Genomic DNA, 21,174 nt, shown 5'->3' with positions numbered 1-21,174 from the left:
TTGTTTCGGCGTGGATGGTTTCGGCTCCAGGCTGGTTTTGGTCTTCGAACTGGAAGATGTTGGATCGGAAGAGGATTTCGGCTGACTCGGTCCCGAGCTGGAAGGCTTGACTATCTGTTTTGGTGCCGGGACGGAAGGCGGGGTGTTGGAAACATCATCTCGGTGCCGACCTTGGCCAGAAGGCAGAGGTGGTGCTGAAGCCTTATGTTCTTTTAGGTGTGAGCATATGGGGCAAGGGGTCTTCGGTACTCATGGCACCTTGTCCCGGAGGCACGTCTTCGGACTCCAGATCTAGCTCGAGCTCCGAATCTGAGACTTGACGGAAGAAGGTCTCTTCTTCTGCTGCTGCTGATGCCTCGACCTCTTAATGCTCTGACTCTCCACCGAAGATATCCTGAGTGTGTCTTTTTGGACCAAAACGATTAAAAAGTGTTGCAGTCTTCTTCCTTGCGCTCCGGAGACAAGCACAAGTTCCACACTTGATGTGAGTCGGTGCGAGGGTACTTAGCGTGGCACCGAGGACAGAATTTAAATGGAGTCCGTTCCATCGACAGAAGGCTGGACCGATGCGGTAAGGCTCTAAGGCCGCCCACTAAGTTTTCGATCAAAATGAAGGATTCGTTGACCGAAACAATACGTAGAGAAGTGGAAATGCGTACAAAACAATACTGTCGAGGGCACAGCGGCTTGTGCACCGAGGAGAACCTGAGGAAGGGTTTCCAACCGCAGCGCAGCAATACACGTCCGAACCCGATGGCAGAAAAAAACAATCTAACAATGGAGTCGATGCGCATGTGCACTATCACCGAAAGGAGTCACCTTACCTTGTGACTGGAAATGCTTCTTTGAAGAAAAATAATTTGCAAACATCCGGACCCAACACTAGATAGCAGGAGCATGCAAAGCATGTGTATCTACAACAAACACGCCTCAAACACACAGTTCTAGTGTTGAAGCAGCATATTTTTATAATAAAGAATCCAATGAGGGATTTGTGTCCATTACATTTTCTTTTTACTTTTTGGCAATTTAATAGACTTTTTGTGTTATTGAGATCCTTCTGAATGGCAAAGAGCCAAAGATCCCAGTGCCAGAGTTTCTGCTGAAATAGTTCTGACTGCCTTCTTACTAATGTCTAATTCTAAGTGATTGGAAGCTCCACTGTATGAGCAATTCGACTGTGGCCTGGTCGCCCTCATGGATCACCAGCATCCCTCACATACTGCTGGGATTCTGGTAGATGGATTTTAACTTTGGTAAAGAGCTGTGGCTGAAGCCTGATGGATTTTAGTGGATCATTCGAACAAAACCTACTCAATCATATGCTTTTACGAGACCATGTGAAATGGCTTCTCAGCGGTACTGCTATCATTTCATATTGTGTTCAAAGGTGATCTGGTACTGCAGAAGCCAACAGCTTGTGGACAAACATTTTCCCTTGAAGTATTATTAACTGATTAATGTGTCTAGATGATTGGTTTCATTAGTGGATGGAGGATGGAACACACACTTAGGTTATTACATTACATAAACACTGAAACTGTTTGCATTCATGGCACAGCACTTGGTACGGAGTGCCTATCAGCTATTTCCAAGCAGCTGGGTCTCTCTATAAAGTCTTTTGTTCCAGTAGTACTGGTAAATAAATCTGGTTTTCGAAGACCTTCAGTGCTAGAAGAGCATATAAAAGGCAGGAATCGGTCAATATCTGAGGGAACTGAAGCATCCTCAGTGTAGTAGCAGAAGCAGAGAACTATCCTTTACAACATATGCATTACCTAACCACATAAGAATGTGGCATAACTAATGTGGGAGGTGTACTGACACAATTTTATTTACATATGGCAAAATAAAATTTCAATGTCAGGGATGAAAACATCAGTGACAGGAAAGAAAGATTAATTACATTAAAATAGCCCACACCGTAAGTCCAAGACGGTGGAAAGTACTGAATGGAAACAATTGGAAACCAGGAACGTTGAGGGGTTTACACCTACTGATGTCCCCCTTTTTAATTTTTAAAGATACAGCAATTTCTGGAGAGCAGTTAAAGCTCGAGTTAGGGCAACAGTGTTTGCCCATGATTTCACTGTCCTGAAGACCCCAGAGCTGTCTTCGCTTTTAGATAAATGAGAAGGCCAATCCCTGGGGCCGTACTGTATCAGAAACAAAACTTCAAACAATATCATGGAAGCAAACAATAACAAATGCTATTTTTCGAAATGCCTGTACCTCTCAAGGTACTAAAGGACACATTTTGCGCTTTTACAAATTAAATCTAGCTCCAAGATGAAAATGTCATGCATGGTACATGTTTACATTTAATTTCAAGTATATTGTTGTCATTAACAGCTCTATTTGTAAAAATACATAAGAATTTTCAGTCAGCATTTGTCATGAAGATAAATATTTGTAGATATTCAAATTGCCTGGTTTCATTGGGACACTGAACTAGAAAAATACTAACCAAATAATTGCATTGACAAGTATTAGAGGTGCATGTGTCAAATCAACTAACAAAAACAAGCGTGTTATTAAAAGTTATAGAAAAAACAGACCCTGAAAGCAGTTTTGTTTGTGTCTTGTGCCAGGTGTCTTATGTAACACCACATGATTTGTTGACCCTTGGAGATCTGATGAAGCGCTTATAAGCGAAATAGTCCGACAGTATCTGACAAGATACGGACATTTTAAGAAATAGATTTGTCTTCAGCAGTCCTACCCCCTTTATTGCTACTGTGTTTTTTCACAATGAGGTTTCGGGTTTGCTAGAATGGCGGGCAGGGTGTTCCATCACAAAGGTTTACTACTGAAGCATTCCTTTCACTTGGTTACAGAATTCCTCAATAGGATACCAGAGTATCATGATTCTTTATTAAAACCAATTCTATGGTAGGAAATGTTTGTTCTAACAATATACCTTCCATGAAATTAGGCATTAAGATAGATGTTGCCAAACGCTTGAGCATTTGCAATCTGGTTTCCATTAGCCGATACATTCAAAATTTACAACCTACAGATTGAGTGGAATATTGCTAACCTTTACATGATAAAAAGCAAACAACATTTATTATACAGAACTATGCAAAGTACTCAGGCTCATCCATGGGAGATGTGATGGACTATAAAAATGACAAAATTATTTCTTTTTGTAACTAGAATCGGGCAGTGCAGGGGCACTGAGCTAAGGTTGCTGAAATCTTTTCTGTCGGGTGACAATGTCAAAGGGAATCAACAGAAGAATCAGCAGGGACCTCTGACTGCAACATCTGTAGAGAGGATGTTGATGAATAATAGTGACGCCCAGTAGCACGAGGACCACTACCATAGGTAGATTTAGTTGCAAATGAGAGCGTGTTTACTCTGTGTCAGGCTTCTCTTCTGCATCAAGAGCAATTTCAGGTATATTCCAATATCCAGAGTCTTCATCATAGAAGGAGTCCTGTATGATGTTGTCCACATTGCTGTAATTACACTCTGGAGGAATTATGCGCTGGAGCTGCTCAATCACCTGCTGGAAGAACTGCGATTCCTGCTGCAGTTTGCGAATTGTGCTCAGGTAGTCATCCCTTTCATGCTCAAATTCAATTTGCAAGTCATTGTTCTCCACCTCTGCAGCTACCAGCTAAAACAAATAAAGGGAAGAATACAAAAAAATACATTAAGATGGCATACAGCAGAAAAGGGAACAGAATGGATAGATTGTTACAGGTTTTCAGAGACAGACTGAATAAGAAAAAACTACATTTTGAGTTTAAGAAGAGAGGTGTTGTCTTTGAAATTGTAAAAGACAGAATAACGAGATGAAGAAAAGAGCAGAGAAACCGACGAAGAAAGGAAAAATGTGTCGGTAAGGAAGATGGAAAAAAAACTTTTAACGAGACCAGGACTTCCACAGGTGTAAATGAAGGAAAGGCTAAGGAGGCTGGATATAAGGGAACAACGTGAAAGTGATAAGTGGGAGACAAGCACCTGCCCTTTTTTCTCGATACAGCATCATATGTATTTTGCAAAAAAATGTCTCTCATTATCAGGTTTTCCCAAACCGTTTCTAGTTATTGCTTTTCTGTGGAAACCAATCCACTTTATTCTCATTTGGTCTTTTGGTTCAGAACTCTTCACTTTACAAATTACCTTTCTAATTCCTCTGTGTCACCTAGAGATTCATTTCATTGTCTTCAACTTAGCTCTTGTGCATTCACCATTCACTTTGCCAAGGGCCAAAATTCCCACTTTTGTTTACCAGAACATATCCAAATTACACTTTAAAATCTGACTGCAGCACAAACACATGCTGTCCAATGTCTGTGCACTTTTTCGAATCCTCAGCTTCTCCACATGCATAATCTGTCAGTGTCTACGCATCTTCAAAGCCTCCTCCTCTATCACCTATACAGTTTTAAGTTCTCCTTATTCTTTTGGTTTAATCTCTGGAGCTTTGTGCACAAAGCCTTCCATTTAAGCCCTCTAAACTCACTGCTCGCTACAGTTTAATTTGTGAATAAATATCTTTTTGTCTGAGCTCCACTACCCAGTTTCCCCAAAGCCAACCTTTGATGGCACCAACTAAAAATGCATTTGAGAATGTTGGTTTCTTTAGGGGGCGTTTAACAAGCAGAATATAGGAAGTTGCTACTGTGCACATGAGGCATTGTTTACATGTCTGGGCCCAGTTCAGTAGGCTTACGTCCTAGATGGTGAAATATAGCTCGATGAGGGTCCAGGAGGTACACTTATGACGGTCTGCTCAAGGAATTCTCTGAAGGGGATGAAAGGATAATCCTTTATGTGAGGAAACGAGGAGATGTAGTAAACAAATATGTCAGTGGCACAAGGGAAGGTAAATGGGCATGTAGAAAACACTTTTAAATGTTAATTGGTATGAATACAAATAAAACATTCAGGAAATATGTGCTTCTAATACCACAGGAAGCAAACTTATGGATGAGTAACTTAATTGAATTGATTAAACCCACGGAACTCCCTTCAAACGGTGACGGCAAAATCAAACCAAGAGTACATTCAGAGTGTGTGAAAACAAAAATCCGACAGTACTATAGGTTGAAAACTACTCGTCACCATGTATTTTTGACAGGTGACCACACCCCTTTGGTCCATATCTGTTTTTAATCAGTCCTTGTAATGTTTTGATAAGATCGCTCTTTCTTTTTAATCGGTCCTTATGTTTTGAACAGATCTTTGTCTTTTCAGGTTTTATAGGATAACGATAATTTGTGAATCAAGGCTTATAAAATGATACTGTAGTAAAATCAAAAGCATATAAAATAAGCTAGGATTTTGAATCAAGGCTTATAAAATGATGCTGTAATGAAATCAAAAGCGTGTAAAAAGATAAGATCAGATCTGTAGATTTTGAGGCGCCTGCCCGGGCATGTCGTGTTTTATGGGTGTTTAGGGACTCTGTAAGCACAATATTGTAGATGTAGCAAAGAATTGCAGTAATATTTGGTAAGTTTCATATCAGCGCATTATTGAAAAGAATGATAACGCGTTTTAGGCAAAATAGATTTTATTCAATGTAAAAGAAGCTCGGAGGAAGTTTTATTTTGATGCAATATTTACAATTTAATCGAAAACTTCTTTACATAACAGAAAAACACTGTTTTGGGTAATTACAGTCTCATTATGTGAAATTACATATATTTGACCACATTTAGTGAAAATAAAAAAGATATTCTAGCTTACAGTGGTATAATGAGGTAGTGTTAGTTAACAAATACATTATGCCCCTTGGCATGTAAATCACAGAAACACCAGCAAATATAAAATCTGTGAAAGTTACATACAAAAGGAATCACAGCTTATTTTTGTTACTCAGTAATAATCACGGGTCGCGATAATACATTTATAAAAATATAGAAAACACATATTCAAGCTTGATAGCGTTATAATGAGGTAGTTGTAGAATACAACATGATCCAAAGCATATAAATCACAATATCCAAATTCACAAAGTTTACTTTACAAAGAGATAAAAATGAGGAAGGTACATGAAAATATCAAGAAGTCACAGCATATTATCATCACCCAGTAATAAGCGGTATGGCCATTAGCCATAAAATAATACAAAAATCTATGGGCCTGTGATAAAAATGCGGTTGTTACATAATACAATTGTTTATTTTGTTACCCAGTAATAAACACAGATCTCTATAATACATTTGCGTGCAGCATGGCAAACAAAATATGCATTACACCCGTTTGATTAGAAAATAAGGCACTGTGCTAAGCAGACAACCAAGGCAATCTCTTGAATGGTTTCTTTTATTTTGGAGGGAGTGCTCTGGACGGGGTTATCGGTTCTCAAATTTTGTCTCCGAGGTCATGTACACGTGTTCTTTGAGGGTCATGCAAAAATGGTGATGCAGACGCTGACGTAATAACAAAAGGGTGACAGCTCTGCTTTTTAAAATTTCTAAGTAGATATGATGCCCACCATGTCCTAGCAATGATGGTGGAATGTTCAGTTCTGCTAGGATCTGCATGAAAGCGTCCCAACTGACAGGCACTTTCTTATTTGTAAAGGAGTGTGTTTGTGCCACACCTCTGACCAAGTAATGAAGGTTTGAGCCATGTATAACATTACCTTTATATAGAAGTTCCTCTCTTCATTCCAGCAAGCTATGTCTTTATATTGTTTAATTTTTTTAAGGAGTGTTATGGCTTTCTTTTTGTGCAGAGGGTTAACATTGTCAATTATTCCATGAACAAAATTAACGGTTTGTGTTCTGGTTCTTTGACGGGTGGAACTGGAGACACTTGTCTTTCAGGCACGAATAAAGTTGGGCCCTCTTTTTCCATTTTACCGTGATGGACAAAGTTCAGATACTTTTGAAGACTAGAGGTATAAAACTTAGCCTTTTTGTGTACCGGTAAATCATTATGCTGTAGAATTTCTCACATCTCAGTATCCAGAAGATCTGTGGCAGCTTTTCTAATATGGGCATCATCGCTTGCAGGGGCCCGCATTCTGTCTAGCTGATGTTCAGGAACAAGATAGATTTTTTTCAATATATGCCATCACCGTCTGCACAGCAGCCCTGTGAGTAGCGGAACAGCCAAATTAGCTGCGACCCTATGAAGCCCACAGACTGCTTGACAAGACTTTTTAGTTTTAATAGATATCCTTTTATTGCTCAGTTTTTTAACAAGATTACTTTTCTTTTCAAGCACTCAGATTTGCTGGGAACTCAAAGGTGCATTGCCCTTCAAGGTATTTAGGGCTATTTCAGAGATTGCAGCTACTAAAGAGTCAGATGCGGAGTACAAAAGAGCTTACCTTTGTTGTGGGGATGATGAGACCATCAGTCTTAAGGAGATATATTGCGCATTATCTTGCCGGACATGGTCATCAGGAGGTAGTGCTTTAAACTGGTGTGTGGCTTTCTATTTCATCTTCAATCAATAAAAAGCTTTATTTCGGTTTTGTTAAAACAAACCATAAAAGTACACACAAGTATGACACAATAAGAGTAAATATTGGGAAAAAGTTCATCATTAGGATACATCAGTGCTGAGTTAGCAGGAATTTTAGGCGGTACATACTTATAAATCCAGGCATTTTCTATATTTAACAGCCGACTTTAAAAACTCTAATACAAAAAGAATACTATCATTACATAGTAGTTGTAAATACATCATGGCAGGTCTGATCTGATAAAAATCAAGTTTCTTTAAAAGCGGGACCAGATAGCGTTTGCGGGGAAATTCGTAAAATTTACATAAAAACATAAAATGCAGCATGTCCTGCGGAGACTTTCCATCGCAGCCGCAGGATGCTGCTTCTTTATTAAAAAACGAAAAATATGGTCTGACAAGCAAATGATGAAATAAATTAATCCAAAATCTAGTTAATAAAAATTTCTCATGAGAAGACAGAGATCACATTAGGTAAGGCTCAGTGTGTGGAGTTGTTTTTAACATAAGAAAAGTCCTGACGCTTGATTTCTGTGCCTCCTTAGCTTCCCTCATCATTTTGCTGTCCATCATGAAGGCTGTTTTTATTGCCTCCACATCCCCCTTAATAATACTTTCGGTAGTTTCGAATAGCTCACCCCGCCCTAAGCTTAAAAAACCTTTCCTGATATATTTCAGCCAGGGTACAGCAGATGAGTTACCCATAGACAAGCAATCTTTTAAGATCATGTGCGTTAGGGGGATATCTGGGTTTAACCATAGTTTTAACCAGCAAATCAATGGTCGCAGGGAAAAAATATCATTGATATACTGTACCCCCAACTCCTCATGAACAGCTAAATTAGATGTACCTTGTGGGAGACACAGTAAGCGTTTCAGGAAAGTATTCTCCACCATCTGTAACCGCTCACCCGAGCTGTACCCCAAAATTTCACTTCCAAAAGATGCCATAGCCACTGATTTGGCATTATATAATTGCAACATTGCACCAGTAGGCTTTTTCCCCAGTTTCGAGGCAAAATTAAAGATAGCTGCGTTCATCCTAGTAAAGTCCCCTTTCTTTTTCAGAATGTACGGGCCCCAATTCAATTTGTTGTCAAAAAGGCTTATCGTATACAACCCTAAATGTTTTGCGCAGATGGTGTGTCTCACTATCCCAGCGTTTTGTAAATTCTTACAATGCTGGGGTGTTGCACTACTAAGCTTTCCTCTTCTGAAACACATTCACCTCTTTCGGAGTGCTTTGCATATTGAGTGAGCAGCTCTTTTAAGTTTTGAAAATGTACTTTTTTACTGTAATTGACATTGAGGGTGATCCCCTTCACCTTCAAGCAGATTTTACCACATGATAAGCTGTAACCTTAGGTTTTGGGGACTACTGAGACAAACTCTGTAATGTATTGATCGGCAGGTGTTTCACTAGTGTGTTCCCCCACATAGTCACCCAAAGGGGGGTTAACCTAACCCTTTTTGCTTACAAAAATTACAGAGTCAGTGTCATGGTAAACACAACGGTCTTGAGGCAACTCCAGGAGCTTACACAGCTCTGCTCTACCTATGAAGTGGTGGTGAAACTGGCAATAAAATGTTAGAGTTGCATGAAGGCGGGTAATGCTTTTTGGTATACCTCCAGTGCACACACACACGGTATCATCATCTATAAACTCACAAGATGACACTTCGCAGTAGGTAGTAAAAAAGTACTTAGCAAATTCATCAAGCTCAGTCACTAGAGCAGTTTCTGAGTGGTCTTCTCTCTGGCCCAATTTAGCCCACAGAGAATGGGAGAAACTGTTTAGCAATCCATCTTTTAGTGGGGTTCAACCCATTTTACTAGCTCGTAATCGAATAAGCTTTTCCTGAAAATATTGCCTTCGGTGCTTCTGTTTCTCAGTATCAGTGGTACACCACAGGGGTTCACTGACACAACATTGATGTAAAAAATATTGAGTAACAAATATAGACAACAAAAATATCGACTCATATACTTAAACAGGTAAGTACAAAAATATCGACTAAAAAATATCCATGTGGCAGAGTGTGACCCAGACACTTTCACAGTATCTGGGGTCCATGGAGGAGACACTTCGAGTTGGACTTAGGAGATGAAGCACAACAATCCACAATCCACATATCCAAGGAGACATCCACTGATAGACCAGAGGGGAGATTCCCTTAGAGAGAACCCCTAGTTGCTGGCCACTCCTGTTCCCCAGACCCAAGATGGAACATGTAATGGACTTGTAAGGACACTGGTGGGAAACATAAATCTGCATGAACCAAAGAGATGGGGGGGTTCGCCATGTTGAGGATGATGTAGTTTTTTTGGACGCAATCAATTATTACAGTTGTAATGTTTATGAAATGTATCCTGTCGCTGATTAAAACACAAAAAAAAATATTGATCTAAAAAATATAGATTAATAAAATATTGACTTTTCTATAAATATAAAATAAAATATATATTAAAGATTAAATATAATTTTAACAAAATAACAAATCTCCAATATACATTTTAATAAAATATAACAAATAAACTTAATAAAAATAATAAAACACACAATCATTTATACATAGATATTTATTTTAAAACAATTAAACTATTATTTTTAATTTATGTTAAAAGTTCAAAATAATATAAAAAATAATATATGTTAATGATTTAAAATATATAAAAAATAAAAATCTATAATAAATTACAACATTACACTAGTAAAAAATATTTAAACTTAAATTTCACAATACAATCAGTGCAACAGTAGGTAAAGTGTTGGATAGCATGGGGGGAAAAATAACTATTCCCACTACAGTGAGTTCAAAAGTAGGGTAAGGGTTGGAAAGCAGAGGAATTAAATTTACTATTTTAACTCCAGTGAGTGCAACAGTAGGGGAAGTGTTGGATTGCTGAGGGGTAAACATTACTATTCCCACTCCAGTGAGAGCACCAGTAGGGAAAGTGTTGGATAGTGGAGGGGAAAAAATTATTATTGCCACTCCAAAGAGTACAACAGTAGGGAAAGTGTTGGATAGCGGAGGGGTAGAAATTACTATTCCCACTCCAAAGAGTGCAACAGGAGGAAAAGTGTTGGATAGAGGAGGGGTAAAAAATGTTATTCCCAGTCCAGTGAGTGCAACAGTAGAGAAAGTGTTGGATAGCAGAGGGGTAAAAATTACTATTCCAATTCCAGTGAGTGCAACAGTAGGGAAAGTGTTGGATAGCAGAGGGGTAAAAATTACAATTCCCACTCCTGTGAGTGCAACAGTAGGAAAAATGATGGATAGCGGAGAGGTAAAAATTACTATTCCAACTCCAGTGAGTGCAACATTATGGAAAGCGTGGGATAGTGGAGAGACAAAAATTATTATTCACACGTAAACAGTTAAAGCAAAAATAAAAATATTCATTTGTTTTTAAAAAAAAACATAAAGAGAAACAATATTAAAAAAATGGAAAATCAAATATATTAAATATATAAAAAGAAAACATATTATGATATTAATTACATATAACAAAAACCTACAAATATATAAAAGAAATGTATCAAAAATAATTATTTTAAGCTAGAAAATATTCACACAAAAAAATTAATTAATACATAAATGTATTAATTTTACTTCCTACCCTGTAACACCACACCACTTCAACATTTTTAATTACATTTACTTCCATAGTTAACATAATTAATTAAAAAAATAATATTAATTAAAAAAACTAATGAACATTAATTGACTACACACACTTTAACACTATAATATCCACACCACACACCTAAATTAAACTATAAAATAATAAAACACAATTAAAACTTATTTTTAAATAAAATCTATTACTATTAACAACTAATAAAGTAATAGAAATGTATTTAATACCCACCCTTTACCCCTTTAAAAGTAAAAACGCAAAAAAATAAATTACCCCAAATAAATATCAAATAATTAACATTAATTAACAACTATATATTAATTAATTACAAATTACTTCCCACCGTTTACTCCTATAAACACCACAACACACACCTAAAATTAATTACACAATTACCATAATTAATGACCAATTAATTAATTTTAACCAATTATTCATTAATAATATTAAAAATAAATTACTTTACACATTTAACACTATAACATCTCAATTAAACTTATATTAATAAATACAAAATAATCAAGACATTTAATATAATTAAATTACTTCCCACCCTATTCCCCTAAAAACCCACAATCCGCTACGGAACTAAAAACGCAAAATCCAAATAATATTTCTTTTAATAACTACTAAAAAATGTAACATATATATTAAAAATACAAATAACTCTTATACAAAAAAACATACAACACATACATATAACTATATTTGCAAACAATATTAAACACTTCGATATTTTTAAAATTGATATTGATTACCTTACGTAGATATTCTTGTGTCGTACTTTAGAATTTGGGACCGCGTAGGAGGCAGGGCCCTACCCCTGTCTATCCCGGTATTAGTGAACCGCGAATGGTTAATGCGGTATGTACAAGTGCTTTGTGTAACGTTTTAGCTATGAATGCACTGTGTATACGTTATTATACATCACTACGTGGGTTCCATCTTAGAGCGGTGGCCATCTTATGGTTGCCCTCACATAGGCTACATATCATGAAGCAAATACGGGCCTTTTAGAGCACATGTGCCTTTCTTTGACTTTTCTTTGACCTGGGCAGCTTGGCTCCGCTGCCCCAGGTCAGTCCGGTCTCACGAGCTCCCCGTCCTCCGGCCACCTGTGATTAGCATCAGGGCTTGACACACCATAAAGCCTTTACATTAAACACGAGCCTCCAGCTAATCTCTTTCACACCTGACTGTTCCTGCTTTATGGCTTGTTTTCCAAACAGGAGATGCTCATGTTTATTGGGGCCTATCGATATCTGATGTGGGATCTGAGCCTTGCTGGGTAAATAATTGTGGGCTGGTTTGACTGGAATGTGGGATGGTCATCATGACTCTGCCTTTTCGTTTGAAATGTATACATGTATATGGCCATATCGTAAACCAAGGAATGTGTGCCTGAAGCATGATATTTTGTATTTAAGGAGAAGCCGTTTCTGTAACTTTTAGCAGTCTCCTGAGAACATACACGCTGTTGTACTTCTAGGATACCTGTAATTGGTCTGCAGCCAATAAATTGATCTTTGACTTCACCCAGAAGACTCTGGTGCCGATCACGATCCGGTAAAAAAATTGCCCGTACGACTCGTATCCGGTCTTTTTACCGTACGAATCGTACAAGTGCCGTACAAACTGGCAATTACGATTCGCATGGTAAAAAGTCCATACGAATCGCATTGGGAATCATTCCCCACACGTCCTCGGGTTGGAAAATGTGTCCGACACGTCCTCGTACAAACGTGAAAAGTCACGTCCGACCGAGGAATCACGATCCCACCCGTGCGTCCGAACTCACAACCGTATGGTAAAAACACCGTCCGCACCGAACTCCCATTGCAACCATGGAGATATGTGCCCGCATACGCGCCAAACACTCCCCCCAGCACCCATACGTTCGAGTCGTACCCCGTTCAATGTACACCCCCCCTGGATGTACACCCGTGTACGTGTCGAACCCCCACCCGTGTATGTACACCCCAGTACGTTCGAGTCCTACCCCCACCCCTGTACGTGTCGTACCACCGTCTAAGTACACCCCAGTACGTTCGAGTCGTACCCCCACCCCTGTACATGTCGTACCATCGTGTACCCACACCCCAGTACGTTCGAGTCCTACCCCCACCCCTGTACGTGTCGTACCACCGTGTACCCACACCCCAGTACGTTCGAGTCGTACCCCCATCCCTGTACGTGTCATACCCCCGTGTACCTACACCCCAGTACGTTCGAGTCGTACCCCCACCCCTGTACGTGTCATACCCCCGTGTACCTACACCCCAGTACGTTCGAGTCCTACCCCCACCCCTGTACGTGTCGTACCATCGTGTACCCACACCCCAGTACGTTCGAGTCCTACCCCCACCCCTGTACGTGTCGTACCACCGTCTAAGTACACCCCAGTACGTTCGAGTCGTACCCCCACCCCTGTACGTGTCGTACCATCGTGTACCCACACCCCAGTACGTTCGAGTCCTACCCCCACCCCTGTACGTGTCGTACCACCGTCTAAGTACACCCCAGTACGTTCGAGTCGTACCCCCACCCCAGTACGTGTCGTACCACCGTGTACCCACACCCCAGTACGTTCGAGTCGTACCCCCACCCCTGTACGTGTCATACCCCTGTGTACCTACACCCCAGTACGTTCGAGTCGTACCCCCACCCCTGTACGTGTCATACCCCCGTGTACCTACACCCCAGTACGTTCGAGTCCTACCCCCACCCCTGTACGTGTCGTACCATCGTGTACCCACACCCCAGTACGTTCGAGTCCTACCCCCACCCCTGTACGTGTCGTACCACCGTCTAAGTACACCCCAGTACGTTCGAGTCGTACCCCCACCCCTGTACGTGTCGTACCATCGTGTACCCACACCCCAGTACGTTCGAGTCCTACCCCCACCCCTGTACGTGTCGTACCACCGTCTAAGTACACCCCAGTACGTTCGAGTCGTACCCCCACCCCTGTACGTGTCGTACCACCGTGTACCCACACCCCAGTACGTTTGAGTCGTACCCCCACCCCTGTACGTGTCATACCCCCGTGTACCTACACCCCAGTACGTTCGAGTCGTACCCCCACCCCTGTACGTGTCGTACCATCGTGTACCCACACCCCAGTACGTTCGAGTCCTACCCCCACCCCTGTACGTGTCGTACCACCGTCTAAGTACACCCCAGTACGTTCGAGTCGTACCCCCACCCCTGTACGTGTCGTACCATCGTGTACCCACACCCCAGTACGTTCGAGTCGTACCCCCACCCCTGTACGTGTCATACCCCCGTGTACCTACACCCCAGTACGTTCGAGTCGTACCCCCACCCCTGTACGTGTCATACCCCCGTGTACCTACACCCCAGTACGTTCGAGTCGTACCCCCACCCCTGTACGTGTCGTACCATCGTGTACCCACACCCCAGTACGTTCGAGTCCTACCCCCACCCCTGTACGTGTCGTACCACCGTCTAAGTACACCCCAGTACGTTTGAGTCGTACCCCCACCCCTGTACGTGTCGTACCATCGTGTACCCACACCCCAGTACGTTCGAGTCCTACCCCCACCCCTGTACGTGTCGTACCACCGTCTAAGTACACCCCAGTACGTTCGAGTCGTACCCCCACCCCTGTACGTGTCGTACCACCGTGTACCCACACCCCAGTACGTTCGAGTCGTACCCCCAGCCCTGTACGGGTCATACCACCGTCAATGTACACCCCAGTACGTTCCGGTCCTACCCCCAACACAACCTCCTAAGTACGGAGCGCACCCCAGGCCCCAACATCACAACCGCATGTACGAGTCGTACCAACCCACACACAAGGACAGCACCGTACAACCAAATGGCCCATGTACACACCGTACACACGCTCAAAACGCACGTACACAACCAGGACAAAACAAAACAACACAAGAATACACCATACGAATGGCACAAAGCCACTAAACATGGCCAACAAACACTACAAAAACACCTTCACTGACCTGCAACTGCCAAAGACAAACAGAGGCCCAAAACACCACCACTACTTATAACACACCCACCCAAACTTCAAACACTGCCACACCCACCCATGGACCAATAAAAAGGGCCCACACACACAAACCATGAGCCTTTGCAACAGACTCACTGCTGCCAGACACCACAGCACCATACTACAAGCTTCACCACACCTTACACTTGCACACCTTCACATAACCACCTTCACAAACACACCCTCATCACATTCACACACACACACCCACAACCATCCACACACACCCCCCAACATCCACACACCCCCCCCCACCATCCACACCCACACCCCTCACCATGCCCACTACCAAGAATCCAAAGTTCAGTAACCAAGAGTTGGAGGTCCTTGTTGATGAAATCCTCAGAGTCGAGCCACAGATCTTTGGAACATTGGTCAGAAACACCAGCATGGCAGCAAAAACAGCCATGTGGCAGACCATCGTCGATGCTGTGAATGCTGTTGCGGACACCAGAAGGACCAGGCAGGAATGCCAGAACAGGTGGTACGATCTGCGGAGGAGGGTCCGAGCCAAGAGGCAGGAGGAACACGACCAGGCCAACGCCACAGGAGGAGGGCCCTCCCGCAGACCCGTACACTACCAGCCCTGGGAGGAGAGGGTGATGGCCATACTGCCGGTGGAGGCAGTCGAAGGATTAGAGGGACTCCAAGACCCGGGAGAGTACACAAACAACGCACCTCACATGGGGGGAACGGCATCCACAACCAAAATCACTAACAGGCACGCAACCACCACAAGCCATCGCATGACTCAACCACACTCCATGAGCACGCACATGCCACTGCTGCCACCATGCCCCATGCACCCAGCTGGACAATGTCAAGTCACAGGCCACAGAAGACACCAACACATGACACGGTAACCCGGATGGCGGGAGGCTGGGCCCCAAAAATCACATAGTGCAACTCCGAAGCAGACAACAATGCCCTCTGCCCATATGGCCTAGGTCACAGCCAGACAAACAGTGTGTCCCAACACAGGAAAGACTTGCCAGCAAATGGCGGACGCCTTGCATCAACACATGGGGGTGAAGGCACTGTTTTGCACATGACAGCAGCTAATGAACAGCCAACATTGTGAAAGAGTGGCAGCACACACCACCACAGCAGCAGCGCACAGACACACATCACACCCAATGGGTGCCTGGAGATCAGAAACAAACTCACATCAACAAGCCAAGGGCCACTCAAAGATCTGCTAACAGTGTGTGCCCAGGAAGCTGGGCTGAGGTGACAGAGGGTGACACACGGAGGGAGGGAGAGGGGGACAGAGAGGGAGGGAGAGGGGGACAGAGAGGGAGGGAGAGGGGGACAGAGAGGGAGGGAGAGGGGGACAGAGAGGGAGGGAGACGGACAGAGGGAGGAGGCTGACACACGGAGGGAGGGAGAGGGGGACACAGAGGGAGGGAGAGGGGGACAGAGAGGGAGGGAGAGGGGGACAGAGAGGGAGGGAGACGGACAGAGGGAGGAGGCTGACACACGGAGGGAGGGAGAGGGGGACACAGAGGGAGCGAGACACAGGGAGAGCAAATCAGCCGTGTGGCGTGTGCGAATGTCTGCTCGTCAGCAGGTAGACTGCGTGCATGTAGACAAGGGTGGCCAGTCCCAGAACCCCCCCTCTTCACCATGGCAAAACACAGGGCCATGTCACAACCTGTTCACGAGCACAACGACAGCTACCTGGATCATATAAGTGTGTGGATCCACTCCATGTGCACATGTACAGTGCTACACGGAAGGCGCCAATGCATGGCTCGCCACACCTGCCCACTCCACTGCTGACTGCAGTCACACTTGACGCAGCAAGTAAGACCGTGCCACACATAGTGAAAAGGGCAAAAGTGGTGCACAAGGGACACACCCATGCACAAGTGCACTGTGAGTGGAATGCAAGACAGATCCCAATTCCAAGAGGAAAAGTGCCAAATTTGACACTGATGAAACATGGATGTTGCATGGACCAAAATTAACATTGTCTCTCTCACACACAGGTCAACGTCGTGGTGCACCCCCCAACACTGGGGGGGAAGACTCACAGGACCCGGATCTGCAGGAGCCCGATCCCACCGGCAGCGACCACTCTCACCACTCTGTGGACGACCCCGACCGACCTGGCCCCTCTGGTGTCCAACCACCTGCAGCACCTGCGTCAGGTACAACTGTGCCAACCACCACCCCCACTCCTGCCACATCCCAGGAGACACCCAGGATCCCTGCCCCAACACCACAATGCAGCCAGGCTCGCCAGGAGGGACACGGTGTCCCGGGCACCCAGGAGGAGGCAGGCGACAACGCCAATGCCACCCCTCAGGGGTCCCGGAGACCCGATGTGCCCACAAGGGCAGGCCAGGCGCAAGTGGGCAGGGGTGGTGGGAGTGGAGGACGGCGGAGGCGCGAGCCTGACCAGTTGGCTGGGGATCCGGTATTTTCCCATGTCCGTAACATCCTGGACTCATACCGGCAGGACACCACGGGCATGGCCCAGGTTGTGTCCGTCCTCGAGGGGATCAAGGCCCAGCAGGCCCAGCAACATGCGGAGCTACATGCCTGTCTACTGGTACACCAACGGAGGATGGAGGACAGACAGGCTGAGCAAGTGACGGCATTCCAGGGGATTCACGCTACACTCCGTCGGATGGCCGACAACATGGCCGACCCTCCCTGTGCCAGAAGGCGGAGAACATCACCACCCACAGGGAGGGATCAGGAGGAGGAGGAGGAAACATCCGATGGAGCATCCCAGACGTCGTCACGGCCTGCTGCTGAGGTTCCCCGCAGGAGGGCGGGTCGTCCACGGAAAGGACCGTGAGGGTCGGCGCTACATCACCATCTCCCAGGACACCTGGCCTGGCACCTGGCCCACTGGAGCAACAGCATCACAGCATCAAGAGACATTCTCTGCCACATGGCCCTGCTGGTCACTGGCTGACCAATGTTGACAAAGACTGTGGCATGGACTCTGAGGATTTCCAATGGCAAGGACACCAACTCCCCTACTGAACTTTGGATTCCAAAATCCCGGAAAGCCCCTCACTTTGTCCCCCCCCCCCCCCAATAATAAATCACACTATGAAGAGTAGATGCCTGCTGGTAGCATTATTACCTAACATGTGTCTTGTAAAGTCAAAACATGCCTGAGTCATCTTTTGTCTTCAACCATCCACACCCTGGGGCCTGAGTCTGGCACAGGACACATGGGTCACAGTGTATTAGGCAAGACAGACATGGAGCACCATACACACCCGTGATGGGCCCAACCAGCTGAGGGGGTTGCCGAACAACCGTGCTGACACACACATTGAGTACACCAACAGTCATGCGCAGAGGTCAGGGATCCAGTCCAGTGTCCTGGGGGGCACCCAGGTATGTGTAGACAGGTGGCAGAACCATGTCCTGCAAGCTTGAGTCCGGTGGATGCAGAGAATGGGGGCCTGGCCAACGTTGGATGCATGGGGATGGCACATGTCACAATACCCACACAGTCATGGACATCATGCCCAATACACAGTCTCAGCCCACACACACAGCTTGCATTTTGCCACTCGACACATTGACACATAGCCACAATCAGGGAATACCATGCCAGACATGCAGGATGCACCGTGGCAACACACCAGCATTGACTGAGAAGAGGCACCTTGGAGGCATAGGGACACCTTTATTAGTCATGTATTCGGGATTGCAGAGGCAACTCGAAGTACACATGAACACATCATGTGGATTAACATGTGGGTCCAACACTGGCACCCCCCTTCTGCAGCACAAATGCGTGTTCGCCATGGAACTGGCACACAAGCGTCGGCTAACAGCTAAATACCCACAGCTGCACACGGAGAGCCTGCCATACACCATAGATCCGCTGATGTCGAAGTCCCACACCATGTCAAGCCAATGCTAACCGTATGTGGCCGAGGGCAGTGTCACACACATTGATGCCATCATCACAATCCCCTATCCCATCACTGATGACTGTCAACCAGGCAGACCATCTATTCAGGTGTACACAGCTGCATGTCGTGTCCCATGGGGATGCGACATGGCTGCAGAGGAACCAAACATCGACAGGGGCAGTGTGCATACATCGTGAACAACTGCCACACCCAATACACCCCAGATGCATCCCTTACCCCATGGAGACTTCCAAACGTGTCCGTGCCTGTAACGCTGAGTCAGCCCACGATGTCATGTCCATGAGGAATAGCAGTGCCACAACAATGCAAGCAGCAGACGGCATGCGCAGGTACCTGGGGAAGAAAGACACACAAGAAGTCAGCCACAAAAAGCACAGCCACTTGCATGTGCATTTACTCGACACATGTATGGATGACAACATGCTAGGTCACAATTATGACTGGGGAAGTACAACCATCACTGGCACCATCACTCCAGTGACACACCCACACACACCTCTGACTCACGTGCCATACATGCAGGTGGAGACACACATCACAACGCATGCCACACGGGGACCAATGCGTGCACACTCAGACACTGGTACTCACCACTAAGCAAAGAAGTCGCGTATGAGCCGAGTCCGGATGTCCTCTTGCGGCTCCACATCCTCCACATCACTAGCCCCATTGCCAAGCCCTTCGTCCTCCACGGGTGGATGGTCCTCGTCATGTTGATCCAGGATGAGTGGCACAGCTCTTTCAACTGCCATGTTGTGCAGCATGCAGCAGACCATGAAGATCTTGCAGACCTTCGCCGGGGCATATGGGAGTGCGCCGCCGGTCTTGTGGAGGCACCTGAATCGGCTCTTCAGCATGCCAAACGTCCTCTCTATCACTCGCCTTGTCCGGCCATGGGCGGTGTTGTAGCGGAGCTGGGCCGGCGTGATGGGGTTGCAGAGAGGTGTCAGCAGCCAAGGCATGTTGGGATAGCCAGCGTCCCCTACATGGGAAGCACATGGTCATCGTTAGAAGTGGTGAAGCGGTCGTGCTGGTAGGCTATACAGAATACAGGACAGACAGACTGTACCCACCAACAACACATGCCCGTTCGTTGCGCAGCTGCATCATCATATCAGGCATCCCGCTACGCCTCATGATGTAGGCATCGTGTGCTGATCCTGGAACACGAGCACAGACATGTGAAATCACCATGTTGGACTGACACACCACAAGGGCATTGATGGAGTGGTAGTGCTTTCGATTGCGGTACGCCACCTCCCGTGCGTGTGGTGGTACCAAAGCTACATGTGTCCCATCTATGGACCCAATGACATGGGGCATCCCTCCCAGGGCATAGAATCCACGCTTGACCGCAGTCATCTGTTCAGGGGTTGGGAACTTGATGAAGTCATCCAGGTGAATCAACATGGCCTCTAAGAAATCATGCAGCACACGGCAGAACATGCTCTGGGACATGCCACCAACATTAGCTATGGTATATTGAAAGGTACCCGTGGCAAGAAAATGTAGGGCAGCCATTACCTTCAGCTGGGGTGTCAGTGCCGTAGGATACCTGTGCTGCGGTTGCAGGTGTGGTGCCAGTCTCGCCGTCAACTCCAGAATCAACGGTTGGGTGAAGCGGTAGAGCCGGATGCTGTCATTCTCCTGCATGGCAGCCAAGTCTGGAATTCTTCGGGCAAGAGGCGGCGCTCTGCAGTAATTTGGAAGTGACAAGGAAGAGTGAGTGCACTACGACAACAAATCATGTGTACTGAGCACATGTTAATCTGTCAATACACACATGCTACATAGGGAGTCAGGTATGTGCTACATGGCCAGGACACGTATGGATGCAAGGTGACACTCCTACCAAGACCCAGCGACACACGGAGATTGAGAACCTCCCCATGCCACGCCATGGGAATAGCTGTGTCCCAGTGCAAGTGAACAGCCAGACGCAACACAGGAGTGACATACGCCCACACATCAGCAGCAGTAGGATGCCGATTGCAGAGACTGGTAGCGGAACACTGGAGCCACAGGTCACATGACATTACACTAGGACAGCCCACACACCTTGCCATGAAGGTGCACATGTCATGACTCACCACACATTCCTTGTGAGGATGCTGACATGTCCTTGTCACGCTACTCCGTGTCCCATG

The 21,174-nt window shown here is 45.1% G+C and overlaps 1 protein-coding gene across 2 annotated transcripts in view; it reads right to left on the bottom strand.

The window, feature by feature from the left end:
- Positions 1-2,960: 2,960 nt before the first annotated feature.
- Positions 2,961-21,174, bottom strand: part of LOC146832786 (kinesin-like protein KIF17) — a 930,557-nt gene continuing 912,343 nt past the window's right edge. For both annotated transcript variants that reach the window (XM_085606109.1, XM_085606110.1), the window contains exon 11: positions 2,961-3,625. In XM_085606109.1, the coding sequence (XP_085462235.1) occupies positions 3,359-3,625 (267 nt within the window). In that variant the 3' untranslated portion in view covers positions 2,961-3,358. The remainder of the gene's footprint in view (positions 3,626-21,174) is intronic.

The sequence above is a fragment of the Triturus cristatus genome, chromosome 5_1, assembly GCF_964204655.1.
Source record: "Triturus cristatus chromosome 5_1, aTriCri1.1, whole genome shotgun sequence".
Lineage (NCBI taxonomy): Eukaryota > Metazoa > Chordata > Amphibia > Caudata > Salamandridae > Triturus > Triturus cristatus.
The sequence above is the reverse complement of the archived record's forward strand: the minus strand, read 5'-3'. Positions and strand labels throughout refer to the sequence as shown.